At 35.7% G+C, this 14,469-nt stretch overlaps 1 protein-coding gene across 1 annotated transcript; it reads right to left on the reverse strand.

The window, feature by feature from the left end:
• Positions 1-784: 784 nt before the first annotated feature.
• On the reverse strand, positions 785-13,590 carry LOC138699647 (circadian clock-controlled protein daywake-like). The gene is made up of 6 exons (XM_069825687.1): positions 13,484-13,590; positions 11,141-11,233; positions 6,958-7,090; positions 5,856-5,989; positions 1,134-1,286; positions 785-1,053 (listed from the first exon to the last, which is right to left on the reverse strand). The coding sequence occupies exons 1-6, from the start codon at positions 13,548-13,550 to the stop codon at positions 896-898; spliced, it is 738 nt and encodes a 245-aa protein (XP_069681788.1). The 5' UTR covers positions 13,551-13,590; the 3' UTR covers positions 785-895.
• Between the last annotated feature and the right edge of the window lie 879 nt (positions 13,591-14,469).

Raw genomic sequence — 14,469 nt, forward strand, 5'->3', positions numbered from 1 at the left:
TCCTTAAAAGCCATTTGCAAGTAAATAAGTATTATTATTATTATTATTATTATTATTATTATTATTATTATTATTATTATTATTATTATTATTACTTACATTTGAATGACAAACCTGTATTACAATAAAACCAGTTTCGAATTTATCACACAAGTTGTTACAGTTGTTTTTGTTGTTTAGTCATCTGTCCGAAGACAGGTCTGAACCTAGAAGTGATAACAAGAAGGCACCACTTATGAGGCACCTAGGTCAGGAGAAAATGGAGTAGGGTGACCAGTTCCTTTCCCCCTCCATTGCATACATCGCCGATTAGATACATATTACACTAGTCAGACTTCAGATGTATACAGTACAAACAATTGTTCTTCCTCCGACACATATCGTCAATTGAGATGTACTGCCTGATAATAGATGTAAATATCAGCCAGAACCTCAATCAAAGGATCAGTGTTGCCAATTCAGCGGTTTTCCTGCTAGATCTAGCGTTTTTCGGCGTTAGTTTAGCGGTTAAAATTTATGAAATTTGTATTGCTGATATAGGGATTTAGCGGGTATTTTTAGCACTCACAGCGGCAAAATAATATAATTTTACATTGACAATATAGCAATTTAGCGGTTTCTGCACGGCTTCACAGCGGATTTTTAAGAATCGAGTTGACAACACTGCAAAGGATAGTCGGCACAGAATGAATTATTTATTATAGGAGCACGGTTCACAGTGCTGGTCAATGAGAGTAAGATCGGATAAGTTAGAGAGGTTAGCTTACCGAAGATTTACGGAGACGGCGCATAGCTACATTATTCAATTTATTTACCTCATACACCAGTATAATCTACAAGTAAGTCTTACAACAATTGTAACCATAAGAACAATAGACAATTAGAAGTCTGACGTTTATTCTGTGTCCATGAAGATGTCCTTGTAGGGGACTGTCATGAAGGTGTCCTGAAAGATCTTGTGTGCCACCCCAGCCAGAGCGTCGTACAAGGACGGGCCGATCTCCTTCAGCACGTCGCGCCAGTTATTGTTGATGAAATCATTCATGGCGTCACCTTCAAAGAGACAGAGACCAGACGTCAGCACCACATCGCACTCAAACTTAAGAAATCGCGTCAGATTTCATGCTACTCACCCAGCACTTTATTTCCATTGAAGAGGTTGTTCAGTTGGGACTTAACTCCCTTCGGTTCGCACTCTACTTCGTAGTCCTTGAAGTCCAAATATTTCAGGCCGTCCTTCATCGTTTTCAGCTCATAGTGCGTCGTATACTTGACGTACAGGTCATCTGCATCATAATTTATGGTGAAGCCCTTTCATTTGATTATTCAGTTGTATATTTTCAAAGTCTCGATATCGCAAGGGGCACTGAAACAACTCAGTTCTCAATTTTCTGTTTGGACTGTCTCCGTGGTCTGGTTGTCAGTTTGCTGACTTCCAGATCGGGAGCTCATGGGTTCGATTTCCGGGCTCAACTCTCCAGGAATATTTCTTGAATGTGAGTGTGATATTGCGATTGTGCCGGATTATTAATTAATTAATCATAAAAATGTGAAATAAAATATATCAGGACTCATGCAGGGCAGAAACCTGAACACATGTTTCAGTGTCACATTGTTGACATGTAAAGCCATCAATTACCACAACCAGAAAGCACTAGTAGATAAGAGTTAACAATTAATTAAATATATATATATATATATATATATATATATATATATAATTTTTGTTCGGTAGCACGTATGGGCGAATCCAGAAATGCATATAGAGTGTTAGTTGGGAGGGCAGAGGGAAAAAAACCTTTGGGGAGGCCGAGACGTAGATGGGAGGATAATATTTGCAGTGCTCAGTGAAAGTGACATAAGTCAGTTTCCGCAAATCTCTTTTGATAATTTGTTGATAACTTACGGAACATCTGCTCGCTTGAAAAAAAAATACATAAGTATTTCTCTCATTACAATAATTCATACAGAAAAAAATCAAATCGACATAAACCAGTGTAAGTTGTCAATAAATTATCAAAAAAGGATTGTGGAAACTGACTTATGCCACTTTTCCCAAGCACTGTAGATATTTAAATGGATTTGAGGGAGGTGGAATATGATGTTAGAGATTGGATTAATCTTGCACAGGATAGGGACCGATAGCAGGCTTATGTGAGGGCGGCAATGAACCTGCGGGTTCCTTTTAAAAGCCATTTGTAAGTAAGTAACCTAATTAAAGTTATTAACAAGAGCGATAGGTGAATAGCTTGACTATACTGCATATCTTATCGCACGCAAAACTATACTCCGTTTCTGGAATCTGTGTAATATAGGAATCCAAACAAGTCCTTTGCGCAAGTTGTGAATGGAGGGGGCCAGTCCGGTGACCGCTCTGGGAAAAAGCATTAATTGAAGACAAGCGTCTAAAATGCCACCCCTACCTATCACTTTTTGCCACGCGCATCTTACCCCTTAGCGACCGTGAGCCGATGCAGCCCGTAATACACTTCCACACTGACATTCTCCGCTCATTCGCTTGTCATAGGTTCCACCCAACTGCGTGGATTTACTCCACAGAATACAGAAACGGAGTGTAGGTGTAGGTGCCATCACCTGTTGTCAGGTTCAGTAAAAGAATCTTCCCGTCAAATAGTCTGTCTAAAAATTTTCCGATTCCGAGAGAAATTTCCTACCCTATTATATATTTATAAAAACGCTTTTCACTACTTTTCAGTTCAAAAATATACATTTTTAAAGGCAGAATAATTGTAAAGTAAAGGACTCTGAAGTTCTGAAGGTAGAAACATATACCGATTTTCCTCTATAAGTCTTATATAGTCATTTATGTTATTATATTCTGCTAGGTATGTGAGTCAATCATTCGTTCAGTGACAGTCTAGTAATGATATACATATTTTTAATTTTCATAATATTTTTAGTTTGTATTGCAAAATTCGGTACTAATAGTCCAATGATCAATCATTGAAATACAAGAAAATTCGCGCGGTAACTGTTTTCATTCAGTATTGCCTGACAATACTAAATTAGATAAAAACATATTTTAACTGTTGTGTGCTTCAGTTCTTCAACGCCTGCATCTCTAGTCTACCGTTAATAAAGAGAAATACTTTACTTGCAAAGGCCAATTCACAATGAAAATTAAACATAATCGTAACATAAACACAGAAGTTTGCGCCCAGGTTACCAAATGGGATCATTCACAATGATTCACATAAACACTGATATTAACATTGCCGTTAGATGTTAACATGAAAGTTTGCAAACTCCACACTTTCATGCTTATGTTTACGTGATTTGCAAAAAGTACACAATCGTGGAGCGCTGAAGTATTAGGACAGAATATGAGGAAATGACGTCGTTGTTATGTTTGCATGGTTACCAAGTATCTTTGCCGTTATGTTTATGTTCCCATCGTGAATGTTCTTGATTTTACAGTAACGTTTACATTTTTAAGTTAACGCCTACGTTATGTTTAATTTTCATTGTGAATGAGCCTTAAAAATGTGTTTTCGTATTTCTTATTAATAGCATATTTTAATAAATCATAAAGTACTACCATACGTTTAGTAATTCAAGAGAAATTTTCAGTTTTTAAACAAAGTTTTTCCCTTTCGAAATATGAATTTCCCATTCTTTGGAAAATTTCCCTCCATCTGACAACATTGCAAAGCATAGCTTTCCTATGCCGCCTATCTTTTAAGGCAGCGGTCATCAGCACAGAGCACCCTCGGGCTAGCGTCCCTTACCCTCGGAGAAGATACTGCACTATGGTGCATCCGTAGCTGCTGGCGGGTATGCTCTCTACCTCTTTTTACTGCATAACAGGGCACATCATGTTGCTCCGCTTACCCTTTACCCATTTCAGCGAGTACTGACGACTAGAGATGGGAACCATATATCGGTTTTTACGAAATACCAACATTTTCGTTTCGATATAGCGATATATTGATATCGAAATTTTTATTCAATATATCGTATAATATATCGGTATTGTGATAAATTTATCGATTTGTTTGTGGAATTATTATCATTATCAACAACAAAATCCACACTAGACAACTCCGATAATTCCCGAGAGATGGCGCTACTGAAGGTGGATAGTTACATAATTGTGCAACCTCACTCAATACCTTGTTCTAATTGGCTGGACTGGAATTCGAATTCAAACTGTTTAATATGCAGCACCAAATTCAAAATGCAGCGTGTGCGAACGTAAGACAGACAGGAGGTTTATCTACTACTGTTTTAATATTGTTATTAATGTTCTCCAAGGCAGGAGCAACTCCTACCCTGAAAGGGAACCGTCTGACCTCAAAACGGATATCATACCTTTATTTCTATATTCTGAAATGGAAAGAGAAACAAGGATTTAATACCGATGTGACATTTGTTTACGTCTATGATTTCTATGCAAAACCTAGTGCTGACATTCTCTTTTCTTATATATTTTAGTGCATAAAAATTCTATCACTATAATCATCACCATTGTTGTTTAGAATGTTGGAGTGTAACAATAACTTGCAATGAAAACTTACTATAGAAAGATTATATCAAACCAACTGTGAAGTTTGTTAAAACATGTAACATTCTAAGTACGGTTTACTTAAATTTAAAAACAATTACAAGTTGTTTACTTACATTTAAAAATGATTACGTTGTTAGGTAGAAAATTGCATTATATCTGTATCCTGGATTGAATCCTATATAAAATTAGAATAATTGAATCGTGTTCCAATATCAAATACTCAGCCACTTAACTCTTTCCCACTATATCATTTAAGTTCCCTTGCCTCCACCATAATTTTTATTTAGGTTAGGACCTACATCATATGGTATTGAAAATGTATTGTTTACTGTTAAAATTGTACATATATTCTTTTAACTGTTATGATGTTAATTTCAATGGTAAAAAGGAATATTCAAATTTAAGTAATTTTATTGTAATAGAGTAAAATATGTAGCCTGAAAATGCAATTTGCTTACAGAATAGCGATATATCGATAATCGTTCGACATGTCGATATATTTTCTGCGATATTTATCGTTTATCGAAATTAGGCTTACAATATATTGCATTATCAATACATCGGTATTTACTTTATTTCCTCAATCACTACTGACGACCACTATTTTAAGGCGTTGCCAGCTCGCTCAAGCTAATCAGCAAAAAGATAGTTCGTAATCTCATCTTATGACGTGTATTCATTTTCGAACGTTACATATATACTTTCTCTCTGTGTCTTTCATTTGCGAGCAGTAGCGGCGAGAGGGGGTTGCATTTTTATGTGACGGTCAAATTTCAGGCTAAATTCCATATGCAACAGTTACAGATGAATTTACTTGTTTATATCAATATAAACAGTAGGCCTATGCCTACTCATCAAAAATATTCCAACAAATTGCTATTCATGGACATTCTAATGTCATGTACAACACTTCTTTATGCGTGTATGTCTCTTAAATATCTCGGAAGTATTTTGACTGACAAATAACTTATCTCTATAACTTGTGTATTGTCAACTTATAATCTATTAAAAATAAATGAGAAAGTAAAAGTAATGAAAACGCAAAGAATAATAACTGTATATTCATTATTATTTTGTTGTATATCTCGGACAGTAAAGAAGAACAATTTAGGTTGAATAGAATCTATAGAAGTGAAACAGTAACTACAGACACTCCTGGTTATACACGGTTTAATGAAAAAACCTTTAATGATACGGTATAAATTCATATTGGTATAATGAAATGAGAAGACCATCTTCAGGGCATGGGCAATAAAGCAAAATAAATAAAACAGTTCTAAGGAGTCAAAAAGGACAATTAAGTCCAAACCACTTGATAGGTACTTACATAACGAGACTTCCAGAGTGCCCTTGCCATTCATGGGGAGCGACGCAAGTTTTCCTTCGACACGGTACTTCCCTTCGAAGTGCACTTCCGGGCCAATCAATTCCATGACCATCGTCTTCTTCTTCAGGTCAAAGCTGGAAGACAAGAAATCTGTGTCAAATGCAATATTTGTTGATCTAGCTTCTGTGCCAAGAAAAAGACTAAAATATATTATGAAAAAGTACGATGAAAGATTAGTGGAACGGAGAAAAATTCTCTCCGGCACCGGGATTTGAACCCGGGTTTTCAGCTCTAAGTGTTGATGCTTTATCCACTAAGCCACACCGGATTCCCATCCCGGTGTCGGATCGAATCCTCTCGGTTTAAGTTCCACCTCTTGGGTTCCCTCTAGTGGCCGCCCTCTGCACTACCTCATAGATATCTATGAACGTAGGACTAATGTCCACATATTATGTGGACGTTCATAGACATCTATGACGTAGTGCACTAGAGGGAACCCAAGAGATGGAACTTAAACCGAGAGGATTCGATCCGACACCGGGATGGGAATCCGGTGTGGCTTGGGCATCAGAAGTAGAGCTGAAAACCCGGGTTCAAACCCCGGTACCGGAGAGAATTTTTCTCCGTTCCACTACTCTTTCATCGTATGATGACGGAGAATATCTGCATGGAAAAACCATATGTACTTCGGTGCATTAAAATAATATACTAAAATATATTGTTTTAGTTCTAACAAAAGGAGATGAAATAAAACACAGACATAGCTCCTTAAAGCAACTACCATCCAATCTTATGTAGGCCATAAACTAAACGGTGAATGAATTATTTAATATTTGTGAAACTTATAATGAAGTAACAAAAATAATATTACGGGAAGAAAGAGAGTTATTGTATCTAAAACTTAAATTGTGAGAAAAGTAAAAAAGACGATTGAATATAGATTTCTTCGACTTTTATAAACATTCAGTTATGGACCGAATGATATAGGCCTATACAGCAAATCGGAAGACTCGAACTGAGGTTGACCGTGTTTGAGTCTTCCCTTCAAGTATGGGTTTCATTTTCTGCCCAGCCACTACATTTTTAAAGCAGAAAAAGTTACTCGATGCTCTTGAGTGTGGTGTTCCGGATCCCCTTGACAACGAGGTCCTCTGCCTCTATATTCAGAGCTCCTTTGATCACCAGCTTCTCCACTATCATGGGATCCAGGACTGGAAACTTGTACTTGGGGTCACCTGGAATCAAATGTGAAGAGAATCATTCATCAAACTTTGGAATCACATATGTTGCAGTCTGTTACCTTCTCTTTTTAATTTTCCCATATTGCAGATTCTAAATGCAAAGGGGATGGAAAGTTTAGTGTAGATAATATTACAACATACGAGTACATAATGGGAATATCAGTTTATTATATCCATATAATAAAAAACAAGAGAAAAATGGTTGCTAAGTAAAAACTATACAGGGCTTCTGAAGGCACTAAATCAGTGAATATTAACGTAATTTTTATTTATATTCATATGCAGGATTCATCACGACTGAAGAGCTTAAGGATAGAATTATGTGGGCTATTTTGAGCACAAAGTGTCATGTAAACATAGGTCCTATTGTCAGTAGCCACAGCTGTTTGAAAATAAACACAATGGAAAGATTGTGATCAGAACGAATGGAAATCAATAACAAAAACATGCAAAATGCTTAAAAAAAAACATTTATTAATGAAAGAATTGGTCGACCCGTTTTTAAAGCAGATGTTTAAAAAAGTTATCCTTCTATTTCGAAGCACTCTGCCGCACAGAAGTGAACCACGGACATAGAGTTTCGCATATGGTATACACTGGCAAGGCATGCGCGTTGGAAGTACACACGTTCATGAACGAACCACATGCCTTTTTCATAGTGCGACGGAGTACATTTTTTACAAATAAATAACATACTAGGCCTGGTGAAAATCAGACCCTTGTTAACATAACTTTTCTTGCTCCACGAATTCCATAGAACAGGAACCTTGGGTGCTTAAAAAAGTCGTGAATCATCCTGTAATTTTCGAATGTTGGCATCACTACATAAAACGTGCTTGGAGTTCCAGTTTTCAGGAACAGTTATCAAGATAGAATCATACTCTGCAAAAAAAAACTAATATTTATCTTGGATATTTTTTAAAATTTTGAAAATTGAGCAGACATACAAAAGAGCTAGCCATTATATTTTAACACTGGGAAAAACGGCGTCCTCTTCAGACAAATAGAATTACTCTACAAAAACATCTCAACACACAAACAACACAAACAAATACAGCCACACAGGCGTAGGCCTATACAAACTCAAATGTAACACCTGCAACAACTTCTACATAGGACAGACAGGCAGATCATTTCAAACACGTTACAAAGAACACATTACAGCCGTAACAAAATTACAAAACACTTCCACATATGCAGAACACATCATAAATGCTAACCACACCTACAGAGACATAAACACAGACATGGAAATTTTACACATCCAACCAAAAAGCCAGAAACTAAACACACTAGAACAATACAAAATATACAGACACATAAAAACACATCCAAATGAAATTCTCAACACAACTCAATTTAGAACACACACACTCTTTGACTCCACATTATACTACACAGACACATCCCCACAGAAAACAAAACAAAAGGCGCCAAGACCAGCAACAACCAGTTTTGAAGATGGCCAATAGCAGGCCGAAACATGTTAACCAGTTACGGTAAAATTCAACACGAGAAAGACATATAATACATATTCCGAAGAAAGGTTTTATTGATTGAAAAAGAACTGTATGAAAGAAGAGATCTTCTGAACATCTATGTACCCGTATTCAAAGTCTTGTACAATCTTTATGTGTAAATAATTATTAGAAAACTTTCTCTTCAAGACTTAAATCTACCAAAAACTAATTAAAAATGGAAATGAAATCAAACTATTTTTCTTAAATTTTCTGCCGTTTTCGAAGCAAATATGGATACCATAAACAAAATTTCGTTTCTGAATAAGGTCAATACAATTTTTACCTAATGCAATTAAGTATTAAGGATCGGGGTCAGCAAATACACAATAGGACACAGAAAATCAAAACAATCACAAAGATACTCCAAGAGAACGTACAGTTTGGCTTGGGCTTTCAGTAGGAAAGAATGTAAAATTTATCTTGAGAAAAATATTGTATTTTTATTTAAAATGTATTTGATTCTTTCTTACACAAGAAATACGGTAATAGAATGCTTATACTAAAGCCAATACGCGCGGATCTTCGGCAAACCTTTTCAGTATTCCCAAGCACCATTTTTATATGTGTAGGCCCTACACATAGCCTGCATAGTACACTCACAAGGAATGTTCGACACTGGAAGGTTGGATAGGAACTTCAAATTTTGTACACTGAAAGGTCGCACTTATAACAAATTTTCCATGAAAAAAAATTTTTCGAAATCGATTTATAAGACAGTTAAATACATGGAATATTAGTAGTAGTTTGGTAGGTCGGATGTGCTGTAGACAGTATAATATACACTGCATAAGGAATACGTCCACATTGACAGCTCAGTTCGTGAGTAAAAACACTCATTGTTAATACTGTCCTGTATTTTTATTAAACAAAAACGTAATGAAAATGATCAAATTCAAAAGCGCAATATTTCCTAGTTTACGTAAATCGATGAACTACTTTTCTTCCCTCCTATACCTAGTAAAGTGATTTGTTTGTATGGGTATATTACGCCAGTATCATCGAACTCCACTTGTGGAAGGGGGTAGCAAACGGCGTTGATCCAGAGGTATAGGCAACTTAATATTAAAAATGTTAGTAAAAATAAAATGATGTCCCTGTATATTAAATATAGGGAACGAAGTTAAATTGAAAAATAATCATAATATGGATAGGCAAGTTAATATTAAAAATGTTAGTAAAAATAAAATGATGTCCCTGTATATTAAATATAGGGAACGAAGTTAAATTGAAAAATAATCATAATATGGATATTCAAACACATTTTTTAAAATGGTGGCCATTCATTTCCATACAGGCTTCAGTTCTAATGTGCATATTATCGCACTATAGACTATTGTACTTAATCCCAATTACCAGTTTCGTTCTTCGTACTAGTAACTCATGTTGAAATAATTCTGTACCTACTCTATAAAAGAGTACCTTACGTACTATAAATTCAATCTTCACTTCTGCCCGATCAGAAAAAATAAAATTACTCACACATGCTATCTACTGTCCGTCCAAGTGGTTACGTCGTAGGGTCGTAGAAAGGGAGGAAATCACGTGACAGTTAATTACTTAACGAGGTCCTTTTATTTAATTATTTTAAACAGTTGTATAATATTACGTAGACGTCCAGTTCCTAAAATAAATTAATGTTCTCAGAAAAGAGCTAAGACAGCCCAGCCACTAGGCTAGCTGGCGAATAAAAGCTGGTGGGGGAAGCCGGGATACGACGTAGGTAAATGGACGACAATACCTATGCGAAAATGATTCAATACTGAAAGCTCTTTCGTCACTGGAAAACGCGAACATATTTTTGGAACGTACTGTTTACTATGACCGTAAGGCTACTATGACTGTATATGAGGTCTTGGATCTGTGTGGAGGACGGTTGAACTTCATTAGTAGAAGGGGTGGGAGTGAAGTACATTAAAAAACTCAGGTATAATAAAAATTGAAGTAAACATAAAATGATGTCCCTGTACTATGGGTTTGTTTAATTTCATGAAATCAGTTAATATTTTGTTCGTAATGATAGACCCTATTTAACTCTGCTGTTTACAGAGGTTGAGTTGCAGTCTTGTTTGTCCCTCATCTCTGATAGATGCTAAGCTCAACTACTAGATTCACATAGATTCACAGCGATATTCGGAACATCGTTTTAATATCGTGCTTATTATTATCGCAACTTTCTTTGGCATGTCTTATACTAATAAGACGTAATTATCAATGTGCAAATTTGAAGGTCCTACGCAACCTTCCAGTGTTGACCGTTCTCTTGTCAGACTGTAACAATGTTAATCACTGTCCTTCTTCATAGTGGGTCCCACATCTAGGGTTCATTTGTAGTTCCCTAACGTTTTTACATCTACGGCATGATGAAAATCCCCGAAAATCTCTCGCTTAAGATCGTTTTCCACACTTCAGTAAAGTAATTGAAATCACAGCCTTGAACTAGAACAAAACATATTAGGTTTATAATTTAACAACATTTATTACAGCTCACAAAGGGCGATATCCAGTAAAAATGCTGATGCCTCACCTTTAATTAACTCGGGAAGCGCCACTTTTGCCTGCTTCAAGACGCAGCTGTTCAGGTCAGGATCCTTCACAGAGCAAGCAGTTATGTACGGCGCTGAAACATGATGACGTTCTAAGTACCATGCAACACACTACATAAGGAGAAAATACATGCGTGCATACACATACAGTGCATAGACACACACATACATAACATACATACATACATACATACATAGTAGTAGTAGTAGTAGTAGTAGTAGTAGTAGTAGTAGTAGGAGGTTTATTTTGCCTGGCAGAGTTAAGGCCATGAGGCCTTCTCTTCCACTCAACCAGGTTTCAATAATATACATGAAATACAAAATTAGATTACAAAACAACACAAAAGAAAATACCTTAGAAATTACATAAAATATAGTAGAAAATTACAATAGAAAATATCAGTTACATAATATAAAATTAAAAATAGTCAAGATCGGTTACATGCTCGTAATATATAAAACAAAGTAGAAAATTACACATAATCAAAATCAGTTACATAACATAAGGGGAATATACATACTCACACACACACACACACACACAAACACACACACAAACACACACACACAATTTATAAGACCTGAAATGCTCGAGATAAATTCGACGATTAATTCACTTCAGATATACTATACAGTTAATATACTAATAGGAGAAAACATGTGGGTTACAAGACATAAAATGTTCATTAGCAAAGTCGTACTAAATGGCATGCAAATACAAATGATTAAGTACTCGTAATATATCAAGATAAAAAAAAAACATACATACATACATACATACATACATACATACAGTACATACATACAGTCGGCCTGGGTAGCATACTCGGTATAGCTCTGGCCTTCTGTGCTCGAGGTTGCAGGTACGATCCAAGACCAGGTCGATGACATTTAAGTATGCTTAAATGCGAGAGGTTCATGTCAATTGATTTACTGGCATGTAAAAGAACTCCTGCGGGACAAAATTCCGGCACACAGGAGACGCTGATATAACATCTGCAGTTGCGAGCGTCGTTAAATAAACCATAATTTAATTTTACATACATACATACATACATAATCCACACCTGTGGAGTAACAGCGCGTCTGGCCGCTAAACCAGGTGGCTCGGGTTCGATTCCCGGTTGGGGCAAGTTATCTGGTTAAGGTTTATTCCGGGGTTTTCCCTCAACCCAATATGATCAAATGTTGGGTAACTATCGGTGTTGGATCCCGGACTCATGTCACCGGCTTTATCACCTTCATCTCATTCAGACGCTAAATAACCTAAGCTGTTGATAAAGCGTCTAAAATAACCTACTAAAATAAAAATACATACATACATACATACATACATACATACATACATACATACATACATACATACATACATACATACATACATACATACATACATACATACATACGAGGTTGCGACTGTCGTGTTTCGGTTCCCAAAAGTCATCTTTCTCGAGCCTGCCAATCCCCAAGTATTGTAATTGTCCCACATTCATTATTTCAGTTATTCGATTTTGTCAGATTTCTTCTGACGTCCACTTTTTTCTTTCTTGTGGTATGACATAATTTGTTGTGGTAATCTTTCTCAGGTATCCATTGAACATGCCCTTTCCAATACAATTTTTTTTTTATATTATGTTCATTATATCTGATCTTTTCAACCATCGTAAATTCTTTAACTGTGATATTTCTTATTTGATCTAATGCAGACATTTTACAGGTACAGTGGCTCTCACAATTGAGCGTACACCTCGTTTTTAGTACAAATATATACATATATGTTTATGTAATTTCATTACATTAATAATCAACTTAAAATATAATTCCTTGCGTCTGTATTAATAACATAACATAAGGTACTATATTAATTAATTTTAGTCTAAAAGAGTCTGAAAATTATTCAAGACTGGACGATCGACTTTCGTTCCTGAGGTTTTATACCAAGAACTACATTTCGTTACAACAAGAAATGTAGGAAAGTTTGGACTGACAAGCAAACGTTCTGATGGGGACAGATAAAAAAGTTATTTTTTTCTTTTACCATGTTAATAATGTCAAAAGAAGTGCTTATACAAATTTTGGCCACTCGACTGCAATTACAAGGGCCGTAAAAAATATGTTCGCCAGGGGCCGTTAACAGAAAGGAAACACAATTTCATTGGAAAAATTTATTTTAACAGACATAGCAATTGCGGTAGAGTGGTCAAAATTTGAAAAAGCTCTTCTTTCCATTTTATTAACATGATGGAAGAAGAAAAATTAATTTGTCTATCTGCCGCCATCAGAATGTTTGCATATGAGCTTGAAATTAATGTTTCAATACGTACGTAACTTAAGAGCCTCGGCACTTGACACAGCGACCACATAAACCAAAACAGGTATCAAGTTCTCCATGATGTCTGTTGAAATATGCGTAATGCTCGGTACTGCTTACTCTTTATATAAAGTACCTAGGCTGGTTACCTTGAACATAATGATGATTCGTTTATTAAAAATCGATTACCCTTTTTGTTACATCAATTCCAATATTTTTAAAAGAGACTTATCTTCAAGGAATAATTTGTGACAGTGATGTACGTAAATATCTACAGCGTGTGACAGAATTGGGGTTAAAACTAGCGTTATAAATTATATAAAATTTTTACTCACCCCGTATTAGTTGGATTAAGATTTACTACGTATTTCAGTAAAAGCCATGAGTGATTCGGTAATACTTTTATACAGTGCGTTTCAAAAGTCACGCATATTTTCTGCTACAGCTAAATGGAAATTTTTTCGAAAAACTTACTAAATCTTATTTAATAAAGGCGATTAATATAACATACAGGGTGATTCAGACCACCCGTAACAGTAATTTATTTCGGAAATAGTGCATTAAAATTTTCAAAACAAAAATATTTATAACTAAATCACATGTAAACTTTCACTTGAGCTTGATTTCATCAATCAGCTTTAGCAGGAAGTAGGGTCAGTGTCGTATCACTTTAAAATTTCAAATGGGAGTCGGGATCAAATAGGGTACCATTTGATAGAGCTCTTCAAAACAAACAACTTTCATAGGTTACATTTTTATTACTTCCTACTCTTTCAATGAGAAAACGTACAAAAAGACAATGTCATCAATATTGAGAAATGTTTTTTTTAGTAGGTTATTTTACGACGCTTTATCAACAGCTTAGGTTATTTAGCGTCGGAATGAGATGAAGGTGATAATGCCGGTGAAATGAGTCCGGGTTCCAACACCGAAAGTTACCCAGCATTTGCTCATATTGGGTTGAGGGAAAACCCTGGAAAAAACCTCAACCAGGTAACT

This window comes from Periplaneta americana, chromosome 5 (assembly GCF_040183065.1).
Source record: "Periplaneta americana isolate PAMFEO1 chromosome 5, P.americana_PAMFEO1_priV1, whole genome shotgun sequence".
NCBI lineage: Eukaryota > Metazoa > Arthropoda > Insecta > Blattodea > Blattidae > Periplaneta > Periplaneta americana.

Coding starts and splice junctions, on each gene's coding strand:
- LOC138699647 (XM_069825687.1), bottom strand. CDS start 13,550: ATGGAGAACTTGATACCTGTTTTGGTTTATGTGGTCGCTGTGTCAAGT. Junction 11,234..13,483: donor TGCCGAGGCTCTTAAGTTAC/GTACGTATTGAA, acceptor ATCATGTTTCAG/CGCCGTACATAACTGCTTGC. Junction 5,990..6,957: donor ACCACACTCAAGAGCATCGA/GTAACTTTTTCT, acceptor CTTGTCTTCCAG/CTTTGACCTGAAGAAGAAGA.